Source organism: Podarcis tiliguerta, assembly GCF_965153285.1.
Source record: "Podarcis tiliguerta genome assembly, chromosome: 13".
In the NCBI taxonomy this organism is placed as follows: Eukaryota; Metazoa; Chordata; class Lepidosauria; order Squamata; family Lacertidae; genus Podarcis; species Podarcis tiliguerta.
Window position 1 is genome coordinate 8,889,900 of NC_139546.1, and position 25,316 is coordinate 8,915,215.

At 47.7% G+C, this 25,316-nt stretch overlaps 1 protein-coding gene across 1 annotated transcript in view; it reads left to right on the forward strand.

Moving 5' to 3' along the window:
- Positions 1–25,316, forward strand: part of BTC (betacellulin) — a gene marked incomplete at its 5' end in the record, with an annotated part of 34,245 nt that extends 8,929 nt beyond the window's left edge. Inside the window, 5 exons of the mRNA XM_083409408.1 lie at positions 7,418–7,516; positions 15,798–15,915; positions 17,451–17,597; positions 20,000–20,107; positions 21,002–25,316. Of these exons, the coding sequence (XP_083265534.1) occupies positions 7,418–7,516; positions 15,798–15,915; positions 17,451–17,597; positions 20,000–20,105 (470 nt within the window). The 3' untranslated portion in view covers positions 20,106–20,107; positions 21,002–25,316. The remainder of the gene's footprint in view (positions 1–7,417; positions 7,517–15,797; positions 15,916–17,450; positions 17,598–19,999; positions 20,108–21,001) is intronic.

A 25,316-nucleotide genomic window follows, 5' to 3' on the forward strand; every position in this document is an offset into this window, starting at 1 on the left:
TATGCCCGGCCAGCAGGGTTTGCTGCTGTGGCCGTGTCCATCAGGGTACCTACTGAACAGGGCCAGTCCTCTATATTTAGCTCTGTGTGTTTATTTTAGGATGCTTTAGAATCAACGGTAGTTCAGGGAATTTAAAAACAGACTGAGCCCCGGAGTGCTGGTGTTGTATATCACATGCAGTTTTAAGTGGTTTTACAACCTTTCTCGCTTGAGAATGTTACTGGATATATTATGTTTCTTTGCTGTAACGTGCAGGTGTACATTAACCTAGCTCTGTAATGCTAAACAAACTTATATCAAAACCCACCAGCATTAAAGAACGCAGCAAATGATTCCAAAGTTAATTGTGTTCTTTGCAGACTCATGGAGCAGTTGCTTCCTAGAAACTAGTGCCGTTTACAATCCACAGTGGCTTAGCTCTCTATTTCCCTAGCTTACCTGTTCGAGAGGATTTGCAACATAAGCAGAATAACATGGGTAGGCAACCTAAGGCCCGGGGGCCGGATCTGGCCCAATCACCTTCTCAATCCGGCCCGCGGACGGTCCGGGAATCAGCGTGTTTTTACATAAAATGTGTCCTTTTATTTAAAATGCATCTCTGGGTTATTTGTGGGGCCTGCCTGGTGTTTTTTCATGAGTAGAATGTGGGCTTTTATTTAAAATGCATCTCTGGGTTATTTGTGGGGCCTGCCTGGTGTTTTTTCATGAGTAGAATGTGGACTTTTATTTAAAATTTATCTCTGGGTTATTTGTGGGGCATAGGCATTCATTCATTTCCCCTCCCCAAAAATATATATTCCGGTCCCCCGCAAGGTCTGAGGGACAGTGGACTGGTCCCCTTGCTAAAAAAAGTTTGCTGACCCCTGCAGAATAATCTTCAAGAACAACTATTCAGAGAGAAGAATTATTATTCACTTCTGGATTTTGACAGTGAAGAGGGGTGAAAGGTGTGGAAAAAAACCATAACCCAAGCCCCAGAGAAGAAAGGGTGACATAAACTGGAAACATAAATAGGATGGGGGCCAGTGTCCAGTTACACCGGTCATTCTCACACACGCCCCAAGGACAATAGCACAGGGAATTTTGCTGAACTGGTGTCAACGTGAGCTGTGCCTCACACTCCGTAACGTACAGCCTTCACGATGTCGCTGGTGTCAGAAGAACCACTGAGCTTCTGAGAACACAGTTTTACCCTGCCAAAGGCTGGCTCATCATGTGGCTTGGATTGTGAGGAGCTCTGGGAGATGCGCTCAAGGCAAAACTATATCCCACAAAGCAGCCGTGCTTCCAAGTCATTGGATACACCTGCCTTTTCATTTCATTTTTATTTCACTTTTGATTTGTATACAGTGGTGCCACTGGTTATACACTCTTCGGGTTACGAGCTCCGCTAACCCATAAGTACTACTCCTGGTTGCAAACTTTGCCCCAGGATGTGAATGGAAATCACGCGCCGGAGGCCCCATTAGCGAAAGCGCGCCTCAGGATGAGAACAGTTTCAGCTTAAGAACGGACCTCTGGAATGAATTAAGTTCGTAACCAGTACTGTACCGTCTTTCTATTTTACAATACCCAAGGCGGTTTGCAAGCTGAAGAATCAAAGAATGTACACCTTATAACAATCTAATCCAATACAAAAATGTGATGATAAAGCATACCTTTAAAATAACCAACTTATATCAAATAAGTAATATTCAACAATCCATTAGAACAGTAGAGGTAAAGGTAAAGGGACCCCTGACCATTAGGTCCAGTCGCGGATGACTCTGGGGTTGCGGTGCTCATCTCGCTTTACTGGCCGAGGGAGCCAGCGTACAGCTTCCGGGTCATGTGGCCAGCATGACTAAGCTGCTTCTGGTGAACCAGAGCAGCGCACGGAAACGCTGTTTACCTTCCCACCGGAGTGGTACCTATTTCTCTACTTGCACTTGACATGCTTTCGAACTGCTAGGTTGGCAGGAGCAGGGACCGAGCAACGGGAGCTCACCCCGCCACGGGGATTTGAACCGTCGACCTTCTGATTGGCAAGGCCTAGGCTCTGTGGTTTAACCCACAGCGTCCATTAGAACAGTATAGAATAATAATATATATCGGCATATAAAAATTAAACAGGAATCAACTCTTAACAATTATAATAAATAATTTCAAAACTATAATCAATGTCACTGGAAGGTGAGATCCTGAAGCTGAGGCTCCAGTACTTTGGCCACCTCATGAGAAGACTCCCTGGAAAAGACCCTGATGCTGGGAAAGATGGAGGGCACAAGGAGAAGGGGACGGCAGAGGACGAGATGGTGGGACAGTGTTCTCAAAGCTACCAGCATGAGTTTGACCAAACTGCGGGAGGCAGTGGAAGACAGGAGTGCCTGGCGTGCTCTGGTCCATGGGGTCACCAAGAGCCGTACACCACTAAACGACTAAAATTATTACATTGGTGGCATATTTAAAAGTTGGAACATCTTCCAGTTCTGTGCCATTTACCTTACTTTGAATGATGAACCTGCCAGTGGCGTAGCGTGGGTTGTCAGCACCCGGGGCAAGGCAAGTAATTTGTGCCCCCTAACCCGGGGCAAGGCAAGTAATTTGCGTCCCCCCCCCCGCTGCACTGTACCTCCCCCAGATAGTCCCTCGCTCTCTCTCCGCACCGCACCGCACGCCTGGCACCCTCCCCTCCACAGTGGGCGGCGACCCGGCGGCTCGGATCGGATTCGCACAGCCAGCACTGCAGTGAGAGAGAGTGAGTGAGCCAGGTAGGGGCAGAGAGCTGCGAGTGCGAGCGCGCCCCCCAGATGTTGCGCCGGCCCCCCCGCACCCCCCACGCTACGCCACTGGAACCTGCATCACATTTTTTTGGAGGCAGAAGAATTCCTGGAATGTTCTGATACCAGCACTCTAAGCTTAGCACCGAAACATGCCTTTCTGCTCTGCTCTGCTCACTTTCCCAGCGCGATGCCGCCAGTGTCCGCCTGCCTCAATAGAAATAAAGTGTGCTATCCTTTCTACAGGTCCTTCCCTGTTTCTGATGAATAGCCTCTAGATTGCAAGTGCTCAGAGGTAGCAATGGTAGGAATGCAAACTTCCAACAGGCTATAGGAAGGGTGTCTCCGAGTACCAGCTGCTGAGAAATTCACAAGTAGGGAGTTATTTGATGGGAACTGGATGGGCTACTGCCTTGTTCCAGCATGGCTCTTCATTGATAATAATAATAATAATAAAGTTTATTTATATCCCGCCTTCCCCAGCCGAAACTGGGCTCAGGGCGGCTAACAACAATCAAATAATCCAACATTCTAAAAACATCTCATTCTAACAATTAATTTAAATCAAATTGATGGCAACCGTTAAGCAAAATTATGTGCAGGTTGCTAGAGGAGGGAGTCAGGCTGCGCCCTGACCAAAGGCCCGGCGGAAAGATGTCAGGTCCCGCAGGGCCCTAGTCTCTTGTGACAGAGCATTCCACCAGATCGGGGCCACAGCTGAAAAAGCCCTGGCTCTCCATTAATTTGAGGTAGTAGTTTAGCTGGTTGTTTAGTATGGCCCAGCGATGGAGCTGTTTTGGTACTCTTAAGTTCCTCTGAAAGAACAATCCCCCTTTTTGGCATTTACCGTATTTTTCACTCTATAAGACGCTCCTGCCAACCTAGCAGTTCGAAAGCACGTCAAAGCGCAAGTAGATAAATAGGTACCGCTCTGGTGGGAAGGTAAACGGCGTTTCCGTGCACTGCTCTGGTTCGCCAGAAGCGGCTTAGTCATGCTGGCCACATGACCCGGAAGCTGTACGCCGGCTCCCTCGGCCAATAAAGCGAGATGAGCGCCACAACCCCAGAGTCGGTCACGACTGGACCTGATGCTCAGGGGTCCCTTTACCTTTCCTATATTTGAAGCTTTGCTACTCTCAGGTGTGCAAACCACATTTCAAGTCTAAATTTGGTTTTACGACCTGTTTATCTTCTTTAAAAAGCTGTCAGGTAATTTTTTTGCCGGGAGGAATGTCTGTGTCTGTGTGTGTGTCTGTGTGTGTGTGTGTGTGTGTGTGTGTGTATGCATGCCTGTTGGGTATTTTTTTTAATCAAATAAGCCATCCATATTTCATTCTTGATATAATCTAATTTCACAGACTGCTGGGTCTCTGAGCAAATGGATTGAATCATGGCTGCAGTCCTGCACCCAGGAATAAGTCCCATAGAATCATAGAGTTGGAAGAGACCACAAGGGCCATCGAGTCCAACCCCCTGCCAAGCAGGAAACACCATCAGAGCACTTCTGGCATATGGTTGTCAAGCCTCTGCTTAAAGACCTCCAAAGAAGGAGACTCCACCACACTCCTTGGCAGCAAATTCCGCTGAAAGAGGTGAAGGCCTCCCAGTCTGAGCTGGCTTGAAGGCTTGAAAGTGCAAAGAGCCTTCCCCGCTTTTGTGTTCAGCAACAATTGCTTTATTATTCTGGCTGCTGGTTAGCCGTCAAATCCATCCATTCTCATGCTGCTGCACAGCCAAGTTTTCTATCGGTAGATTCCATCTCAGGTTGAGCTTACCTGGTGTGTCAGAGAGCCCGGGATTAGATCATATCAGAAAGCGAAACTGAAGTGGTGATAGCTCAGTCAGTAGAGCATGAGACTCATGATCTCGGGGGTCATGGGTTCAAGCCTAAGGTTGGGCAAAAAGATTCCTGCATTGCAGGGGGTTGGACTAGATGACCCGTGTGGCCCCTTCCAACTCTACCGTTCTGTGATTCTGAGATAAGTCGTCATCAGTTTTCTCCTCTGTTGGGGGAGTGCATTTGGGCTGCTCTCCTGTTCTTCCAGGATGCGGGTGGCGCTGTGGGTAAAAGCCTCAGTACCTAGGGGTTGCCGATCAAAAGGTCGGCGGTTCGAATCCCCGCGGCGGGGTGCGCTCCCATTGCTCGGTCCCAGCGCCTGCCAACCTAGCAGTTCGAAAGCACCTCCGGGTGCAAGTAGATAAATAGGGACCGCTTACTGGCGTGAAGGTAAACGGCGTTTCCGTGTGCTGTGCTGGTGCTGGCTCGCCAGAGCAGCTTCGTCACGCTGGCCACGTGACCCGGAAGTGTCTCCGGACAGTGCTGGCCCCCGGCCTCTTTGAGTGAGATGGGCGCACAACCCTAGAGTCTGTCAAGACTGGCCCATACGGGCAGGGGTACCTTTACCTTTACCTGTTCTTCCATAGCCCTGGAGCTTTGGTTGATTTAAAAACCTTGGCCTCAGTTTGTTCTCTTTGGTTGTTGGTGGAAAAGTAGTGAATTAAAGGGGGAGAAATTGAAAGATGGGAAACAGGTATTATGATGGGATTAGAGTAAAGGCTGTCCATTGGAACTGGGGGCTGGAGGTTTTGTCACTGTCACATAGGCTTTTCCTGGGCCCAATGGATTCTACGGTCAAACCTCGGTTGTCGAACGTACAGTGGTACCTCGGCTTACAGACGCTTCAGGTTACAGACTCCGCTCACCCAGAAATAGTTGTTGTTGTTTAGTCGTTTAGTCGTGTCCGCCTCTTCGTGACCCCATGGACCAGAGCACTCCAGGCACTTCTGTCTTCCACTGCCTCCCGCAGTTTGGTCAAACTCCTGCTGGTAGCTTCGAGAACACTGCCCAACCGTCTCGTCCTCTGTCGTCCCCTTCTCCTTGTGCCCTCCATCTTTCCCAACATCAGGGTCTTTTCCAGGGAGTCTTCTCTTCTCATGAGGTGGCCAAAGTATTGGAGCCTCAGCTTCAGGATCTGTCCTTCCAGTGAGCACCCAGGGCTGATTTCCTTAATAATGGAGAGGTTTGATCTTCTTACAGTCCATGGGACTCTCAAGCGTCTCCTCCAGCACCATAATTCAAAAGCATCTATTCTTTGGCGATCAGCCTTCTTTATGGCCCAGCTCTCACTTCCATACATCACTACTGGGAAAACCATAGCTTGAACTATATGGACCTTTGTTGGCAAGGTGATGTCTCTGCTTTTTAAGATGCTGTATAGTACCTTGGGTTAAAAACTTTGCTTCAGGATGAGAACAGAAATCGTGTGGTGGCGGCGTGGCGGCAGCAGGAGGCCCCATTAGTTAATGTGGTGCTTCAGGTTAAGAACAATTTCAGGTTAAGAACGGAGCTCCAGAACGAATTAAGTTCTTTTCCCGAGGTACCACTGTAATCTGTTCCGGAAGACCGTTGACTTCCGAAATGTTTGACAACCGAAAACTGAAAGTGGAAGCCTCAAAGCGTTTCAACTTTGAGGAGCACAAACTTAAGATTTCTCCCCAAGATTTCTTAAGATTTCTCCCCAAGATTTCTCCCCAAATTCTGCAATGCATCTCTTCCCAGCTACACATGGAGAAATTGTTTGGGGGGAAGTTAATGGATTTTCAATTACTCTTACAGGTAGTACCTTGGGTTACATACGCTTCAGGTTACAGACGCTTCAGGTTACAGACCCCGCTAATCCAGAAATAGTACCTCGGGTTAAGAACTTTGCTTCAGCATTAGAACAGAAATTGCTCGGCGGCGGCAGCGGGAGGCCCCATTAGCTAAAGTGGTGCTTCAGGTTAAGAACAGTTTCAGGTTAAGAATGGACCTCCGGAACGAATTAAGTTCTTAACCCAAGGTACCACTGTACAGCCTGGGTTGCAAATTCTTCATTTCTGAGCAAGGTGATGGAGTGGATTGTGGTGGAACAACTCCAGACCTTTGCAGACGGGACTGATAACCTGGATCTATGCTCACTTGGGATTGGGGATTGACTCAGCCTTGGCCGCCCTGATGGATTTTCTTAATAAAGAGAAGGACAAGGGGTGTATGGCCCTGATCTTTCTGGTCTATCTCTTGGTTTCCTTCTGGACAGACTCTGCAGGATGAATATTGATGGCTTGGTTCCTACATGCACGGTTGTGACTGGAGAGTAGCACTAGAGACTGCTCTTCAGTCTCCTGTGTTTACACTATGTGGGTGGCACTGTGGTCTAAACCACTGAGCCTCTTGGGCTTGCAAGGTCGCCGGTTCGAATCCCTGCGACAGGGTGAGCTCCTTTTACTCTGTCCCAGCTCCTGCCAACCTATCAGTTCGAAAGCACGCCAGTGCAAGTAGATAAATAGGTACCACTGCGGCGGGAAGGTAAATGCTGTTTCTGTGCCCTCTGGTTTCCGTCACTGTGTCCTGTTGCGCCAGAAGCGGTTTAGTCATGCTGGCCACATGACCCAGAAAGCTGTCTGCGGACAAACGCCGGCTCCCTTGGCCTGAAAGTGAGATGAGCACCACAACCCCATAGTCACCTTTGACTGGACTTAACCGTCCAGGGGTCCTTTACCTTTACTATTTGAGTCCAATGCATTGTGGTGCCTGGCAAAACAAGCATCATGGGAGCAAAGAGGTCCTTGAGATATATGTGTGTAATGTTTTTGCTTTCTCTCTCCCACCCCCTCTGAAGGCTTTGCCATTTTCGACTGTGTGACTGGCGATGGCAATGGAACCGATGAACAGGAAACAAAGAGGCTGTCGTGCGGCTACCCAAATAGAAATTGCACAGGTAACAATATGGATTATATGTGATGGTGCTATTCTAAACCCAGATCTACAGTACACTGCATGGTTAGCCACTCCCAGTCAATTGCCTCCTCCCACAGTTTCCCCAACTAAGGGGAATCTCTGCTGGCATAAGTTATTTTATTTACTTGTTGTTGTTGTTTAGTCGTGTCTGACTCTTCATGACCCCATGGACCAGAGCACGCCAGGCACTCCTGTCTTCCACTGCCTCCCACAGTTTAGTTAAACTCATGCTGGTAGCTTCGAGAACACTGTCCAACCATCTCGTCCTCTGTCGTCCCCTTCTCCTTGTGCCCTCCATCTTTCCCAACATCAGGGTCTTTTCCAGGGAGTCTTCTCTTCTCATGAGGTGGCCAAAGTCTTGGAGCCTCAGCTTCAGGATCTGTCCTTCCAGTGAGCACTCAGGGCTGATTTCCTTAAGAATGGATAGGTTTGATCTTCTTGCAGTCCATGGGACTCTCCAGAGTCTCCTCCAGCACCATAATTCAAAAGCATCGATTCTTCGGCGATCAGCCTTCTTTATGGTCCAGCTCTCACTTCCATACATCACTACTGGGAAAACCATAGCTTGAACTATACGGACCTTTGTCGAGGTAGATAGTGAAAGATACAGGAAATTGAATGCAGATTTCCAAAAAATAGCGAGGAGAGACAAAAAGGCCTTCTTAAATGAGCAATGCAAAGAAATAGAGAAAACTGGAGATATGAAAGGAACATTTATTTACTTATTACATGTAAATACCACTTTTATCTTCCAAGGAGTTCAAGGTTGCTTGCATGGTTCTTATCCTCTCTATTTCGTCCTCACAACAACCCTGTGAGGTAGGTTAGGCTAACAGATGGCAACTGGACCAAGCTCACCCAGTGATCTTCATGGCTGAGTGGGGATTCAGACCATCGTTTCCAAGGTCATAGTCTGACACTCTTGCCATCATGCCACCCTGGCTATATCTGTGTAAAGGGCTTAAAAAGGACAGGGGTGTGTGGAGAGCATGGAATGAGTATACAGTGGTACCTCGGGTTACATACGCTTCAGGTTACATATGCTTCAGGTTACAGACTCCGCTAACTCAGAAATAGTACCTCGGGTTAAGAACTTTGTTTCAGGATGAGAACAGAAATTGTGCTCCAGCAGCATGGCAGCAGCGGGAGGTCCCATTAGTTAAAGTGGTGCTTCAGGTTAAGAAGAGGAGGTTAAGGGGTGATATGATAGCCATGTTCAAATATATAAAAGGATGTCACATAGAGGAGGGAGAAAGGTTGTTTTCTGCTGCTCCAGAGAAGCGGACACGGAGCAATGGATCCAAACTACAAGAAAGAAGATTCCACCTAAACATTAGGAAGAACTTCCTGACAGTAAGAGCTGTTCGACAGTGGAATTTGCTGCCAAGGAGTGTGGTGGAGTCTCCTTCTTTGGAGGTCTTTAAGCAGAGGCTTGACAGCCATATGTCAGGAGTGCTCTGATGGTGTTTCCTGCTTGGCAGGGGGTTGGACTCGATGACCCTTGTGGTCTCTTCCAACTCTATGATTCTATGATTCTATGATTCTAAGAACAGTTTCAGGTTAAGAACGGACCCCTGGAACGAATTAAGTAATTAACCCGAGGTACCACTGCATTAGGGACGTGGGTGGCGCTGTGGGTTAAACCACAGAACCTAGGACTTGCTGATCAGAAGGTCAGCAATTCAAATCCCCGTGACGGGGTGAGCTCCTGTTGTTCAGTCCCTGCTCCTGCCAGCCTAGCAGTTCGAAAACACATCAAAGTGCAAGTAGATAAATAGGTACCACTCCAGCGGGAAGGTAAACGGCGTTTCCGTGCGCTGCTCTGGTTCGCCAGAAGCGGCTTAGTCATGCTGGCCACATGACCCAGAAGCTGTATGCCAGCTCCCTCGGCCAATAAAGCGAGATGAGCGCCGCAACCCCAGAGTCGTTCACGACTGGACCTAATGGTCAGGGGTCCCTTTACCTTTACCTTTTACCACTGTATTAAGGGCAGGGAGTTAAAAGTATAAATCATGGGTAGGCAAACTAAGGCCCGGGGGCCAGATCCGGCCCAATCGCCTTCTAAATCCGGCTCATGGACGGTCCAGGAATCAGTGTGTTTTTACATGAGTCTTTTTATTTAAAGTGCATCTCTGGGTTATTTGTGGGGCATACAAATTCATTCATTTTCCCCCTTCAAAATATAGTCCGGCCCCGCACAAGGTCTGAGGGACAGTGGACCGGCCCCCTGCTGAAAAAGTTTGCTGACCCCTGGTATAAATAATAACTATATGCAGGCTGCTTTCCTCATATCTTCTTGCTACTCTGTTACCTCCCACCTGAGTTATGCAAGTCTCATTTTAGTTTGGGATACCACTGCAAACTGACAGATTATTACTCATTCAAATGTCAACTGGAGATTAAAATGTTTAGAATGGTTTGGGGCCAAGATTGAGTTTGCTCTACTTTCTGCCCATGTCCAAATATAGCATTTTTTTGGTAGAATATATTCAAGGCCAGCAGGTATTTTTTCAGTTCAGGCTGAAATCACTCTAGTCTTCCTAGCAGGAAGAGTTATGTCCATCTGAAGTGAAGAGTCTTCGTCTGAAATCACTGACAATTTGAACCTTCCAGAAGACCAACGAGAGCCGATCTTGCTCGTTTTGAAGCCATTTAGGTCAGTGGGTAGAGACTGCGCTAGATCTTGGACTCCCACATTGATTAAAATGTTTGTTTGCCTTTCCCACTAATGGGGAGGTCTTAATCAGTACAGTGGTGCCTCGCAAGACGAAAAGAATCCGTTCCGTGAGTCTCTTCATCTAGCGTTTTTTTCGTCTTGCGAAGCAAGCCCATTAGCGGATTAGCGGCTTAGCGGCTATTAGCGGCTATTAGCGGCTATTAAAGTCTTAAGGGATTAGCGGATTAGCTGCTAAAAGGCTATTAGCAGTTTAGTGCCTTAGAAAAAGGGGGTGGGGAGCGAAAAAAAACCCCCAGGAATCGCAAGACATTTTCGTCTTACGAAGCAAGCCCATAGAGAAATTCGTCCTGCGAAGCACCTCCAAAACGGAAAACCCTTTCGTCTAGCGGGTTTTCCGTCTTGCGAGGCATTCGTCTTGCGGGGCACCACTGTAGTTTTAATTTAGTTAAGGCACATTTAGTTAAGCCACCATATCTTGTCTCCACCTCCATCGTTCTGCCCAGACTCTGAGGTCCAGTGCCGAGGAATCCAAGTTACAGGGAACCAGGCAGAGGGCCTTCTCGGTGGTGGCACCCGCCCTGTGGAACGCCCTCCCGGCAGATGTCAAAGAGAACAACAACTACCAGACTTTTAGAAGACATCTGAAGGCAGCCCTATTTAGGGAAGCTTTTAATGTTTGATGCATTACTGTATTTTAATATTTTGTTGTTGGAAGCCGCCCAGAGTGGCTGGGGGGACCCAGGCAGATGGGTGGGGTATAAATAAATTATTATTATTATTATTATTATTATTATTATTATTATTATTATTATTGGAGTCCCCTTTTCCTTTTCTTCGAAAGTACAATCACGGTGCTGGGGGGGGGGAGGGAGTGCCCCACGAAGGGGCTGCCCTTGAGACTGACCCAGAAACTCCAGCGGGTGCAGAATGCCGCGGCGAGACTCCTTACGGGGTCCTCACTGCGAGATCACATTCACCTGGTGCTATACCAGCTGCACTGGCTCCCGGTGGAGTACAGGATCAGGTTTAAGGTGCTGGTCTTAACTTTTAAAGCCCTATACGGCGTACGACCCTCATACCTACGGGACCGCCTCTCCTGTTATGTCCCACGGAGGACCTTACGGTCTTCAAACAAAAACATTTTGGAGGTCCTGGGCCACAGGGAGGTTAGGCTGGTCTCAACCAGAACCAGGGCTTTTTCGGCTGTGGCCCCGATCTGGTGGAACACTCTGTCACAAGAGACTAGGGCTCTGCGAGACTTGACATCTTTCCGCAGGGCCTGCAAGACAGAGCTGTTCCACCAGGCCTTTGGCCAAGGCACAGTCTGACCCCCTCCTTTGGTAATCCCCACAGAACTCTAGCCCAATGGTTGCTATTAATTTGATTTTGAACTGATTTTAGAATGAATCGATTTTAGAATGCTGTATTATTTTACTGTTGTTAGCCGCTCTGAGCCCGGCTTCGGCTGGGGAGGGCGGGATATAAATAAAATCATTTTATTATTAAACCACAGAGCCTAGGATTTGCTGATCAGATGGTCGGCGGTTCAAATCCCCGCGACGGGGTGAGCGCCCGTTGCTTGGACCCTGCTCCTGCCAACCTAGCAGTTCGAAAGCACGTCAAAGTGCAAGTAGATAAATAGGTACCGCTCCAGTGGGAAGGTAAACGGCGTTTCCGTGCGCTGCTTTGGTTCACCAGAAGTGGCTTAGTCATGCTGGCCACATGACCCGGAAGCTGTACGCCGGCTCCCTCGGCCAATAAAGCGAGATGAGCGCCGCAACCCCAGAATCGGTCACGACTGGACCTGGTGGTCAGGGGACCCTTTACCTTTACCTTTTACTCTTAAGGATCCCCCAGACTTCTAACCCAGACGTTATCTCTTCTCTTCCCTAACGTGTGTATTGCTATGATTCCTCCAGATGTCTAGAATAGGAGTCAATGCATAACATAAGAATAGCCTGTAGGATTAAGCCAATGGCTCGCCTAATTCAACATCCCGTTCTCACAGTAGCCTGTGGGAAACCAGCAAGCAGAATTCGCACACAAGAGCCCTTTTCCTCCTGTTGTTTCCAGCAACCAATATTCATAAAGACTATTGCCTCCAAGCATGGAAGCAGGGCCATCATGGCTCCCAGTACATTTCCGAGCACAATTCAAAGTATTGGTGCTGACCTTTAAAGCCCTAAACGGCCCAGTATATCTGAAGGAGCGTCTCCACCCCCATCGTTCAGCCTGGACACTGAGGTCCAGCTCTGAGGACCTTCTGGCAGTTCCCTCACTGCGAGTAGTGAGGTTACAGGGAACCAGGCACAGGGCCTTCTCGGTAGTGGCACCCGCCCTGTGGAATGCCCTCCCATCAGATGTCAAGGAAATAAACAACTATCTGACTTTTAGTAGACATCTGAAGGCAGCCCTGTTTGGGGAAGTTTTTAACATTTGATGTTTTAACGTGTTTTTAATATTCTGTTGGGAGCCGCCCAGAGTTTCCTGTTGAGATGTGAACCTCTGGTGACCTGTTTCCCTTTACGTTTGCACCGTCTCTTTGAAAATGCCCACTGTGAGAGATCTCCTCTGTCGAGAGTGGAGACTGTGTAATCTGCCGCGGGACGGACTGCATTCTTCGCAGAGCGTCATTTAGTATTCAGCCTGGTAACACAATCCGCACAGCTAATCATTCTTTTGTAGCAGCATTAACTTTTAACCCCTGTGATGATAGTTCCCGGAGTGGAACGGAGCAGAGTTTCTGTTCTCTTGTGCTGTTGGGTTTCCAAAGAGTCTGGCGCAGAGCATTCAAGGCTTCGTAGTTCAATTTGCAGGTGCCTCAGCCTTCATGAATAGTAGATGGAGCTGATACTTTACCTGTGGCAAGGGGTATCCTCAAGCAGATGTAGATAATGGCAGCGGGGCATGCTCCACTGGGATGAATGGGGCACTGCCCCACCTACCCCTTGCATGCCTCCTTGTCAGGTGTGCATGCAGGAGCCAGGCCCTGTGACCAATAGGACTTTGCAGGACTGGGGCCTTCCTAAGTTTGTTCTGGAGAGGCAAGGCACGGCCGCACAGGTGAGGCTGCTTGGTAACTCACAGCACCTGGTGGCAAGAGCCGGGAAGGGATATAAGGTCAGCATTTTCCCTTCGGCTCTTTGCCACAGCAACACGTTCCCCTGCCTTGCTGTGTTCGACTCCTTGTTTCTTGATCCTCAAACCCCTGACTTCTTGACTCCTGGTTTCCTGACCCTCGGACCCTTGACTTCTTGACTCCCGGCCCTCTAACCCTCAGACTCTTGGCTTCCTGACTCCTGGTTTCTGGATTCTCATTCCTTCTCCCACCCTGCCATCTTGCCCCCAGGCCCGACATCCCCAGCCGGGAGTTCGATCTCCCATGAACTGGACCGTGACACTCCTGTTCTTAGTAAGAACAGCTAGTCTAGGGTGGTGGCATGGGTGGCCAGCTTCTTCCTCCTTACTCTCAATGTTGCCCTTGGGAAATCAGCAGGGGAGAGGGTGGGGATGCACTTAGATAGCTCACTCGGTAAAGCATGAGATTCTCAATTCCAGGGTCGTAGGTTTCAGCCCCACATTGCCCTAAAAGATCCCTGGATTGTGGGGGGTTGGGCTAGATGACCCCTGGGGTCCCTTCCAACTCTACAATTCTATGATTCCTAGAGTGACAAGCTCTGCCTGTCATTGACTCTGGCGCCACCTACGGTTGGCCACCATGCGGGTTAGCTGCTCGGGTGCACGTAGCGGCGCACATGCCCTGCAGCCAGCAGCAGAACAAGCTGCCCACAGGGGCAGAGAGAGCCGACGATAGCGAACATTCGGTGTGCAGCCCGCTCGTGACTCCCAAGCCTCCATCAGCTGTCAAAACGAAGGGGGAGGGGAAAATGCCGCTGGCAAAGTGGTGCAGTTCCCCCCTTGCCCAACGGCTCAGCCCCACGGGTAAGCGGCGCACAAATGTCACCCCCCTCAGCGAAGACACCGGGGGTGGACCGCCCCCACCGCCCCTTCCTCCGCCCCGGTATGTTGTTGTTGTTTAGTCGGTTAGTCGTGTCCGACTCTTCGTGACCCCATGGACCAGAGCACGCCAGGCACTCCTGTCTTTCACTGCCTCCCGCAGTTTGGTCAAACTCATGCCGGTAGCTTCGAGAACACTGTCCCACCATCTCGTCCTCTGTCGTCCCCTTCTCCTTGTGCCCTCCATCTTTCCCAACATCAGGGTCTTTTCCAGGGAGTCTTCTCTTCTCATGAGGTGGCCAAAGTCTTGGAGCCTCAGCTTCAGGATCTGTCCTTCCAGTGAGCACCCAGGGCTGATTTCCCTCAGAATGGATCTGTTTGATCTTCTTGCAGTCCATGGGACTCTCAAGAGTCTCCTCCAGCACCATTATTCAAAAGCATCCATTCTTTGGCAATCATAATAATAATAATAATAATAATAATAATAATAATAATTTATTATTTGTACCCCGCCCATCTGGCTGGGTTTCCCCAGCCACTCTGGGCGGCTTCCATAGAAACAAAAAATACAGTAAAATATCACAGATTAAAAACTTCCCTGAACAGGGCTGCCTTAAGATGTCTTCTAAATGTCAGGTAGTTATTTATCGCTTTGACATCTGCTGGGAGGGCGTTCCACAGGGCGGGCGCCACTACCGAGAAGGCCCTCTGCCTGGTTCCCTGTAGCTTTGCTTCTCGCAATGAGGGAACCGCCAGAAGGCCCTCGGAGCTGGACCTCAGTGTCCGGGCAAAACGATGGGGGTGGAGACGCTCCTTCAGGTATACTGGGCCGAGGCCGTTTAGGGCTTTAAAGGTCAACACCAGCACTTTGAATTGTGCTCTGAAACGTACTGGGAGCCAATGTAGGTCTTTCAAGACCGGTGTTATGTGGTCTCGGCGGCCGCCCCCAGTCACCAGTCTAGCTGCCGCATTCTGGATTAGTTGTAGTTTCTGAGTCACTTTCAAAGGTAGCCCTACGTAGAGCGCATTGCAGTAGTCCAAGCGGGAGATAACCAGAGCATGCACCACTCTGGCGAGACAGTCTGCGGGCAGGTAGGGTCTCAGCCTGCGTACCAGGTGGAGTTGGTAGACAGCCTTCTTTATGGTCCAGCTCTCACTTCCATACATCACCACTGGGAAAACCATGGCTTTAATTCTACGGACCTTTGTCGGCAAGGTGATGTCTCTGCTTTTTAAGAGACCGCCCCTATAAAGCATATAGCTTTTTGCCTCCTTTCCAAAGCCCAGCACCTCACTTAACCTGGCTTTGAGGGCTGCACAAAAAGAAGAAGAAGAAGAAGAGTTTGGACTTGATATCCCGCCTTTCACTCCCCTTAAGGAGTCTCAAAGCGGCTAACAATCTCCTTTCCCTTCCTCCCCACAACAAACACTCTGTGAGGTGAGTGAGGCTGAGAGACTTCAGAGAAGTGTGACTAGCCAAAGGTCACCCAGCAGCTGCATGTGGAGGAGCGGGGAAGCGAACCCGGTTCCCCAGATTACCAGACTACCGCTCTTAACCACTACACCACACTGAAGGTCCTGTGTTGGACTTCCCTGCCCTAATTTATCTCCCACTTTTTATTTCCAGGCGGCACCACAGGACTGAGGTGGAGAGGGCATTTTTCGAAATGTCCTGAGGAGTACAAGCACTACTGCATCAAGGGAAGATGCCGTTACGTTGCAGCGGAACAGATTCCGGCATGCGTGTACGTCGACTTTCCGAACTAGAGAGAAAGGCGTCACTTGTCCGCTGATGAATTCTGGCGTGACAGGTTGCTAACCGAGCCTGTTCTTCGTCAGCTTGCCTTTCAGTTCTGGGGCTTATTCCAGAGCATGGGTAGGCAACCTAAGGCCCGCGGGCCGGATGCGGCCCAATCGCCTTCTCAATCCGGCCCACGGATGGTCCGGGAATCAGCATGTTTTTACATGAGTAGAATGTGTCCTTTTATTTAAAATGCATCTCTGGGTTATTTGTGGGGCATAGGAATTTGTTCATTTTTTCCCTTCAAAATATAGTCCGGCCCACCACATGGTCTGAGGGATGGTGGACAAGCCCACCACTGCTGCTGATATGCAGAGGTGAAGATGTCAAGTCTCCCCCCAGTTTAATATCAGTCAGTGACCAGAATTTTTGTAGTCAGATGAGGATCCCTGTTTCTGCCAGGGTGGATTTGATTTGAATCAAATTGATTTAAATCACTCGTCAGTAAGACTTGATTTAAATAATATTTTTTACAAAAAGACTCATTCTTGCTGGTATAATCTTAATATTTACAACCAGATGAAGTGTCATTTTTGGAATAATGAATTTTCCTGAGTGGCTTATACAGTTATATAAAAATTACTGATTTGATTATACAGTTATATAAAAAATACTGATATACTATTAGAAATACAATAATTATGAAATTATTGTGAGGTTTAATAAGTTAACCGTTTATATTTTGACCTAATAGGTATCGAAATTTGCGCTTAACAAAATATGTATTTTTATCAAAGTAATTGTTGAACTGAAACACAGTTAAGAAGTCCATGCAGAATGTAGGCACCCTATACATAGAACTGAGCAAACCAGTGATATTTTAGGGAGCAGGCTAGCAATTGGGGCCCATTACTTACATCATAGGGACGCGGGTGGTGCTGTGGGTTAAACCACAGAGCCTAGGACTTGCCGATCAGAAGGTCGACGGTTCAAATCCCCGCAACGGAGTGAGCTCCCATTGCTCGGTCCCTGCTCCTGCCAACCTAGCAGTTCGAAAGCATGTCAAAGTGCAAGTAGATAAATAGGTACCGCTCCAGCAGGAAGGTAAACGGCGTTTCCGTGCGCTGCTCTGGTTCGCCAGAAGCGGCTTAGTCATGCTGGCCACATGACCCGGAAGCTGAACGCCGGCTCCCTCGGCCAATAAAGCGAGATGAGCGCCGCAATCCCAGAGTTGGCCACGACTGAACCTAATGGTCAGGGGTCCCTTTACCCTTTACTTACATCATAGGAGCCTACACAACACAAAACACTGTTGCTGTGTGTAGGTTTAATTTTATTTGTTTTTTATCTTATATTTTGGTAATGAACATCAGATTTTTTTCCCTTTACATTTTTTTGGGGCCCCCAAAAGAGTGGGGCCATAAGCTATAGCTTGTTTAGCTTATATGTAAATCCGGCACTGATGGGGCCCATTGGTGTGCATTGACACAATGCCCTTTGCGTCTCACAACCCTCACTTCTCCTTTCCCTCCTTTACAGCTGCGAGAAAGGCTACACCGGCGCAAGGTGTGAGAGGTTGGATCTGTTTTATTTGAGAGGGGATGAAGGTCAGATTGTGGTCATGTCTTTGATAGGTGTGATGGTGACGCTCATCGTCTTGACTGCATGTATATGCACCTGCGCTCAGTAAGTATGCCGACCTGAAAGCACAGAGAGTCGATTCTGGTGTTTTGGGTCTTTTACACGAATAGCAGTACAGTGATGCCTCGCAAGACGAAATTAATTCGTTCCGCGAGTTTTTTCGTCTTGCGAAACACCACTGCATTTAAACACTAACAACGGCGGGGGGGGGGGGGAGAAGCAGGACAGCTGCCGCAACCAGTACCTCAGACTCACCCGCGTGTTGTGGCCACCGCGCGACGCGGCTGCTGGAGGGCGGCGGGGCTCAGGAGCGCGACTCCGGCTGCAATGCTGGCTGCTGGCGGCAGCGGCTCTCTGAAGGGAGCGCGCGAGGGCGGTGGGCAGCGGCGCGAGGCAGCCGGAAGGTCGGCCGTCAGCCGGAATGTCGGAGGGAGCTGGAGGAGCCGTCAGCAGGAAGGTGGGAGGGAGCCGGAGGAGCGGGGAAGCGAGCGTGCGTGCGTGCAGTGACCGTCGCCATGACACGAGAGGCAGGGCCGTTTCGTCTAGCGAAGCAAGCCCTTAGGAAAATCCGTCTTGCGAAGCACCTCAGAAAACGAAAAACCCTTTCGTCTAGCGAGTTTTTCGTCTTCCGAGGCATTCGTCTTGCGGGGTACCACTGTATAGTGGACGCTCGGGTTGCAAATGTGCGTCTGCGCACGCACGGCTTGCGATTCGGCGCTTCTGCACATGCACAAAGTGCAATTTAGCACCTCTGCATATCCACGACCGCCGAAACCTGGAAGTAACCCGTTCCGGTACTTCTGGGTTTCGGCGGTCTACAACCTGAAAAAACGCAACCTGAAGCTGCTGTAACCTGAGGTACAGTCGTGCCTTGGAAGTCAATCGGAATCCGTTCCCGGAAGTCTGTTCGACTTTGCAAATGTTTGGAAACCAAGGTGTGGCTTCCGATTGGCTGCAGAAACTTCCTGCAACCAATTGGAACCCGCATCAGATGTTCGGGTCCTAAAGAACATTCGCAAACTGGAACACTCACTTCCAGGTTTGCGGTGTTTCGGGGGCCAAAACGTTCGATTTGCAAGGCGTTCGACTTCTGAGGTACAACTGTAAATGGTTCCTAATGCCCCAAAAGTAGTTATATAATATTATTTCTAAAAGGGGAAATGTTGCTTGTCTCTTTTCAAGTTAGCTGTCTGGGTCTTGGTTTCCAAACCCAGGACCAACAAGTCACCCCAGTCTGAAACCCACTTTTAATTTTTGGCTTCTCCCCCCCCCCCAGCTAAAGGTAAGGGGACCCCTGACCATTAGGTCCAATCCTGGCCGACTCTGGGGTTGTGGCGCTCATCTCGCTTTACTGGTCGAGGGAGCCGGTGTACAGCTTCTGGGTCATGGGGCCAACATGACTAAGCCGCTTCTGGCGAACCAGGGCAGTGCACGGAAACGCCGTTTACCTTCCTGCCAGAGCGGTACCTATTTATCTACTTGCACTTTGATGTGCTTTCAAACTGCTAGGTTGGCAGGAGCAGGGACTGAATAACAGAGTTCACCCAATCGCAGGGATTCGAACTGCCGACCTTCTGATCTGCAAGCTCCCCTACTGTACCCTAAATCTGAGGGGGTAGTTTATGCCTTCTTCAGGCAGATCCCTCTCTAGGAAGCCACATTTCAAACAACCCGAATAAAGCAAAGATTGCAACTTGCTCTTAGGCCTCATCCAGACTTCCTTTTGTGCCATGTTTCTAGCTACGTGTTTCTGTGTTTGTTTGTTTGCTTGCTTGTTTTGTCTCTGTGCTTTCCCCAGAAAAACCCATGTTTTACCCTTGAATCAGTGCAAATATCAGTCTGATTTTCTGCAGATTGCTGTTTGCTTCAATTCAGTGGTAAGGTGTGGGTTTTCCTGAGAAAAGTGCTGGGACGAAACAAAAAAAAAGCACCTCAAACATGGAGCTTTACACAGGCTGAGACGCTACCTGCCCGCGGACTGTCTCGCCAGAGTGGTGCATGCTCTAGTTATCTTCTGCTTGGACTACTGCAATGCGCTCTACGTGGGGCTGCCTTTGAAGATAATCTTTACAGCTAATCCAAAATGCGGCAGCTAGACTGGTGACTGGGAGCAGCCACCCAGACCATATAACACTGGTCCTGAAAGAGCTACATTGACTCCCAGTACGTTTCCGAGCACAATTCAAAGTGTTGGTGCTGACCTTTAAAGCCCTAAATGGCCTTGACCCAGTATACCTAAAGGAGCATCTCCATCCCCGTTGTCACTGATTTCATTTGGAGAAAGCACTTGCTTTCTTAATTGGGAATGTACTTGAAAAGATGATCTAGATTTATTAGAAATAAAATACGTTTAAGGTGCATGTTTTGCACTGGTGCGTGTTTCTCTGTTCTAATTTTACGGACTAGATGTGCGCTTAATGACACATATTTGCAAATTGCTTTTCAAGTTACTGTAAAAAAAGGCGCAGGAAGAGGAGAGAGGAAGAAATGATGACATTTGAGAAGAGGCTGCCTATTAAAACAGATGATATTCTAGAGACAGACATTGCATGAAGGTATTTATTTCTTCGCTTGCTTTGCTTATTTGACACGACAGATAAAATGGTTGGGCTAGCTTGTTTGTCTTCAAACCAACTGAGCTCAGGCTAGTCAACGTTTTCCTAAAATACGAGCGGGGGCTCATTATGTTCTAGCTAACTCCAGATTTCTAACTATGGGAAGGCACAGTTAAGCATGTATTTTAGGAGATTCAGATTGTGTACACATTATACTTTACTCTGACTCCAGTGCACAGCCTTTGCTGGTGTTTGAAACTAGAGTACACAAGATGTTAGCCTCGATCCATCTGCATCCTGCCGTTTCTTGAGAAATACAGTGGTACCTCGGGTTACATACGCTTCAGGTTACATACGCTTCAGGTTACAGACTCCGCTAACCCAGAAATACTGCTTCAGGTTAAGAACTTTGCTTCAGGATGAGAACAGAAATTGTGCTCCAGCGGCGCGGCAGCAGCAGGAGGCCCCATTAGCTAAAGTGGGGCTTCAGGTTAAGAACAGTTTCAGGTTAAGAACAGACCTCTGGAACGAATTAGGTACTTAACCCGAGGTACCACTGTACTGCTGATTGATTCACATTCGCTCAAACCAGCTTCCACCCAATTCAAAAACATAAGCAGAGGTGTGTACAGTTTAGACATCCATTGCACATGTGCAGATGACAGCGTCATTGAATAGGAGTTGTGGGGGGTTGTGGAATTGCATGGGATAATGACCATTGGCATGATTCTGTAAAATGATGGGAGGAGGAAGGATGGGACCCAGATTTATTAAGAACACAGTCCTCCAAACCTGGAAATGACTGCAGTGAACACAGTGGAGCTTGTTTCTGCTTAGTGTTGTTCTGCACGGTAAAAAATCCTGACTGAATTACTTTCTCTTTTTACCCCGCAGGTTGTCAAAAGGTGCTTGCAGGCAGGTTCCATACTTTCCAGTGCCCTTTTCATCTTGACGGAACTCATGAGGGCTAGTGACTTGAAAACCAATGTGGCTAAATGGATGCAGGTGTAATAATTGCTGTGCGTTTGTGACTTGATTCTGTGAAAAAAATCAGGAGGAGCTGTCTACCATGGGAAAAACAGGAATTTCCAAAAGCACATAATGGATTTTCACAGGGCTGCTTTTCATATCCCCTTCAGTGCTTCAATAACCCACTTTGAATTTGCCAGCATGGAAGAGACGCAGGAATTTTTTTATATATAAATATTACAGGAATTGATGTAATAATCTGTACTATTTTTATGTACAGCAGAATTCGTGAACCAAAGTGTGCCTTTAGGAGCAAATGTAAATGCCGATGAGGTCTGGATGTTGTATTTATACAAATAGCTGCAGCTTTGATTGATGATATAATGTTTTTTTGATTTTACGTGGCAAGGATGTTTTCTGTTGGCTGTTTTGGGCGCAGCTGACCCCTTGCTTTGCTTTAAAAAAGAGAGTTGCATTGTAACTGTAGTAATGGGAATTTGGAAAGTGTAAATTTCCCTGTTCTGTGTGTCTTGTCTCTTAGATATTTGAAAAACACAAAAGGTAGATGATTTTTTGCGGGCATCTTATGCTTCCATTATATCAGAGCAATACTAAACAGCAAAGGGTCTCCTGCACTTTAAAATATTTTTTTGAAGGACTCTTTGTTAAGATATAAAAGCAGGATATTTTATTATGAAACAGGACAACGTTGTATTTAGGAACTTCTGATGCGCTGTGGGTTAAACCACAGAGCCTAGGACTTGCCGATCAGAAGGTCGGCGGTTCGAATCCCCGCGACGGGGTGAGCTCCCGTTGCTCGGTCCCTGCTCCTGCCAACCTAGCAGTTCGAAAGCACGTCAAGTGCAAGTAGATAAATAGGTACCGCTCCAGCGGGAAGGTAAACAGAGTTTCTGTGCACTGCTCTGGTTTGCCAGAAGCGGCTTAGTCATGCTGGCCACATGACCCGGAACCTGTACGCCGGCTCCCTCAGCCAATAAAGCGAGATGAGCGCTGCAACCCCAGAGTCGGCCACGACTGGACCTAATGGTCAGGGGTCCCTTTACCTTTACCTATATGATCAGACAAAATCCGCTTTATACATTTGGGAGCTTCCCAAACTGTTGCAACTTCTCCACTGCATGGTTTGGCAGTGCAAAAAGCACGTTTTATCATAGACCAATAATAATAATAATAAAAAAAATCAGCCCTCGGTGCCTTAACCCATGCGGTCACAGTTTTTTCGAAAAACTTCCTAACCTGCGGGGTCACAATTTCACCAAAAATCTGACATTCTCCAATTCACTCAAAAATGGTGCCAAACTTGCAAATTTCCCCGCTAAAGGTTTGGCAGTGCAAAAAGAACATTTTATCATAGACCGAAAAAAACCAGCCCTCGGCGCCTTACCCTGTGGAAAAACATTTTTTTGAAAAAATCCCTTACCCCGGGGTCACAATTTCACCAAAAATCTGACTTTATCCAATTCACTCAAGAATGGTGCCAAACTGTTGCAAGTTCTCCCCTGGAAGGTTTGGCAGTGGGAACAGAAGGGTTTTTATTATAGTCCAAAAATTCAGCCCTCGACGCCTTAACCCGTGCAGTCACAATTTTTTTCCAAAAAATCCCTAACCCACGGAGTCACAATTTCACCAAAAATCTGACGTTATCCAATACACTCAAAAATCGTGCTATTCACTCCTTTAGTTCCTATGAATGGTGCTAACATGGTTCAAACATAACTGGCTGAGGTATAACCAGGCTGATAGTTCCACCTAAGAAAAGAAGAAGAAGAAGAAACCTGTCTAGAAGTTGGCTGCAGCACAGGAGAAGCCGAAAGCAAGACCACCACAGAAAGTTTGTGTTGTTGTTTCAAAATGGCGGTACACCTTGGAGAAGGGTGGATAACCTAGCTGTTGTTAATAATATTTAAAGGTGAACTCTCTTGTGCTGGCGATGTATGGTGGGAGATGCATAACCCTAAAATAATTTAATACTTGTTTTCAGGTGTGGGGTGGAAGGGTCTGTGTTGCTCATTATCAAAAGTGGCCTGTGATAATCCGTACAGTAAGCGTTGTAAATTCAAATATCTTTAATATGGTCAATAACCAGGAAGAGCGTTGTAATTTAATTTCTGGGGGGAAAGTGATCTCCTCAATGGAACTGTAACCTTGTGAGGAGACACTTTGACAGTATTTATTCCTTGTGTAAAGCTGCGAGGAGAGGCTTTGTTGAGTTCATTTTTGTTAAGTGTCTTTTGCTGCTGTTTTTTGAATAAAGTGGTCTGGGCAGCTCAGGAAGGACACATGTAATTATAGTTCAAATGGCCCATGTCAAAACTCCAAGAATTTCAAAAATATTCCTGCCTGCCCCACCCCTTCCAATTTTCACCATTCTTTGTAGGGATATTGTGTCGTGTATTTCAACTTTGAGGAACACAAACTTAAGATTTCTCCCCAAATTCTGCAATGCATCTCTTCCCAGCTACACCTGGAGAAATTATTTGGGGGAAGTTAATGGATTTTCAATTAAACTTACATTGTGGGATTTCAAAACCACTTCCCAAAGCAAATGGGACTTCGCCGTCAAATTCCATGACTGGTAGGAAATCCATTTTTTATGTACTGATAACCAAGCTGTACATTAGTTTGTTTGAGCCAGACTTAGTAACCACACTCTGAATTACCACTCACAATCACAGTGTCTGACCAGGCCACCTTTTCTATCATAATATGTCCGTGTTTTGGTGATATGAGATGCAACTGTCTCAGTGCTGAAACCCCAGTGGGAAAATCAGATGTGTTCCGTTCCAATTGGTATTTTGCAGCCTAATGCAGCTAATCGCGCCAGTTTTGATGGGGAAAAGGTTTTGTCTTCTCACCGGTGAATCTGTTTGACAGGCTGTTCCCCGTTCTATATGTCTGTATGTGTGAAGTAGAGATTCTGACCTTCGGGAATGAATGGCTCTCCAAAACCAAATGCGTTTTAATCTTCCTCGATGAATAGCCACTACAGAGGAGGATTATCATCGCCTTTGTAGTCTATAAAGCACCCACACTGTCCCTCTTATTGGCAGTTTTCTCACTCTTGGATTGTTCCAGTGAAGCGGGAAGTACCATATTTTTCTCTCCATAAGACGCAACCGACCATAAGATGCACCTAGTTTTTAGAGGAGGAAAAGAAAAAAAATATTCTGAATGAAACAGTGGATGTATGATTTTTGTGGTTCATGCTGTGGCCACAGACATGATATGTGATTTGATGGTGAGTTTGGGGTAGCCCACTGCAAAAATCCTGAGAATCCATGTGCCTTGTAACCACATTTTTGCGCCATTGCGCCCCACGAAACAATGGATGCCTGGTTTTTTTGGTGCAGGCTATAGCCATGGACATGCTATGTGATCTGATGGTGAATTTGGGGTGACCCAATGCAAAAATCCTGAGGATCCCTGTGCTTTTACCTCCCTTCTCCCAGGCAGCCTTCTTTATCTCTAGAATCCCTTATCTCCCTCCCGATCCCTTGCCGATCAGCTGCTCAGTGGCTTCGTTTCAACACCCCTTCCCTCTTGTTTGCCTTAGTGTCTTTTCCTTAGCTGGAGCATTTTTTTGCTCCTCCTTTTCTTCTAATTTCTCTCCTCATTGCTTTAATCTTCCTGTCTCCTCTCCTTGCAAGTTTGCTATCTTTACCTCCCCCCTCCTAGGCAGCCTCCTTTATCGCTAGAGTCCCTTATCTCCCCTCCTGATCGCTTGCTCAGCGGCTTTGGTTCAACACTCCCTTCCCTCTTTCTTAAAAAAAGAAGAAGCACAATCTGCCTTTTGCCCCTGGGCAATTTGGCTCCAGGGACCACACATTCGCTCCATAAGACACACAGACATTTCCCCTTACTTTTTAGGAGGAAAAAAGTGTGTCTCATGGAGCGAAAAATACGGTATAATGGCTCATGAGACCTGATCAACCATCCCCAGAAGGACCCACCTTATTTTGTCTAGCCTTTGGTTCTGATGAGCCAAGTTGGACCCAGGAAGAAGTCACATCCCTACAATGTTTGCCAGACAAGAGGACAGAAAAGTCAACAGAGATACTGACTGTGCAAGTTGTCAGTATATATAGCCAATCTGATTTAAGCCTGTAATTCTATAATATTGGGACTTCTGAGTAGATGTGTACAGGGCTGTGTTGTAAACAACTGGAACTGCAGTTTGCTTCCCTCCGTCATGTACAAATAAATAGCATCATGGCAAATA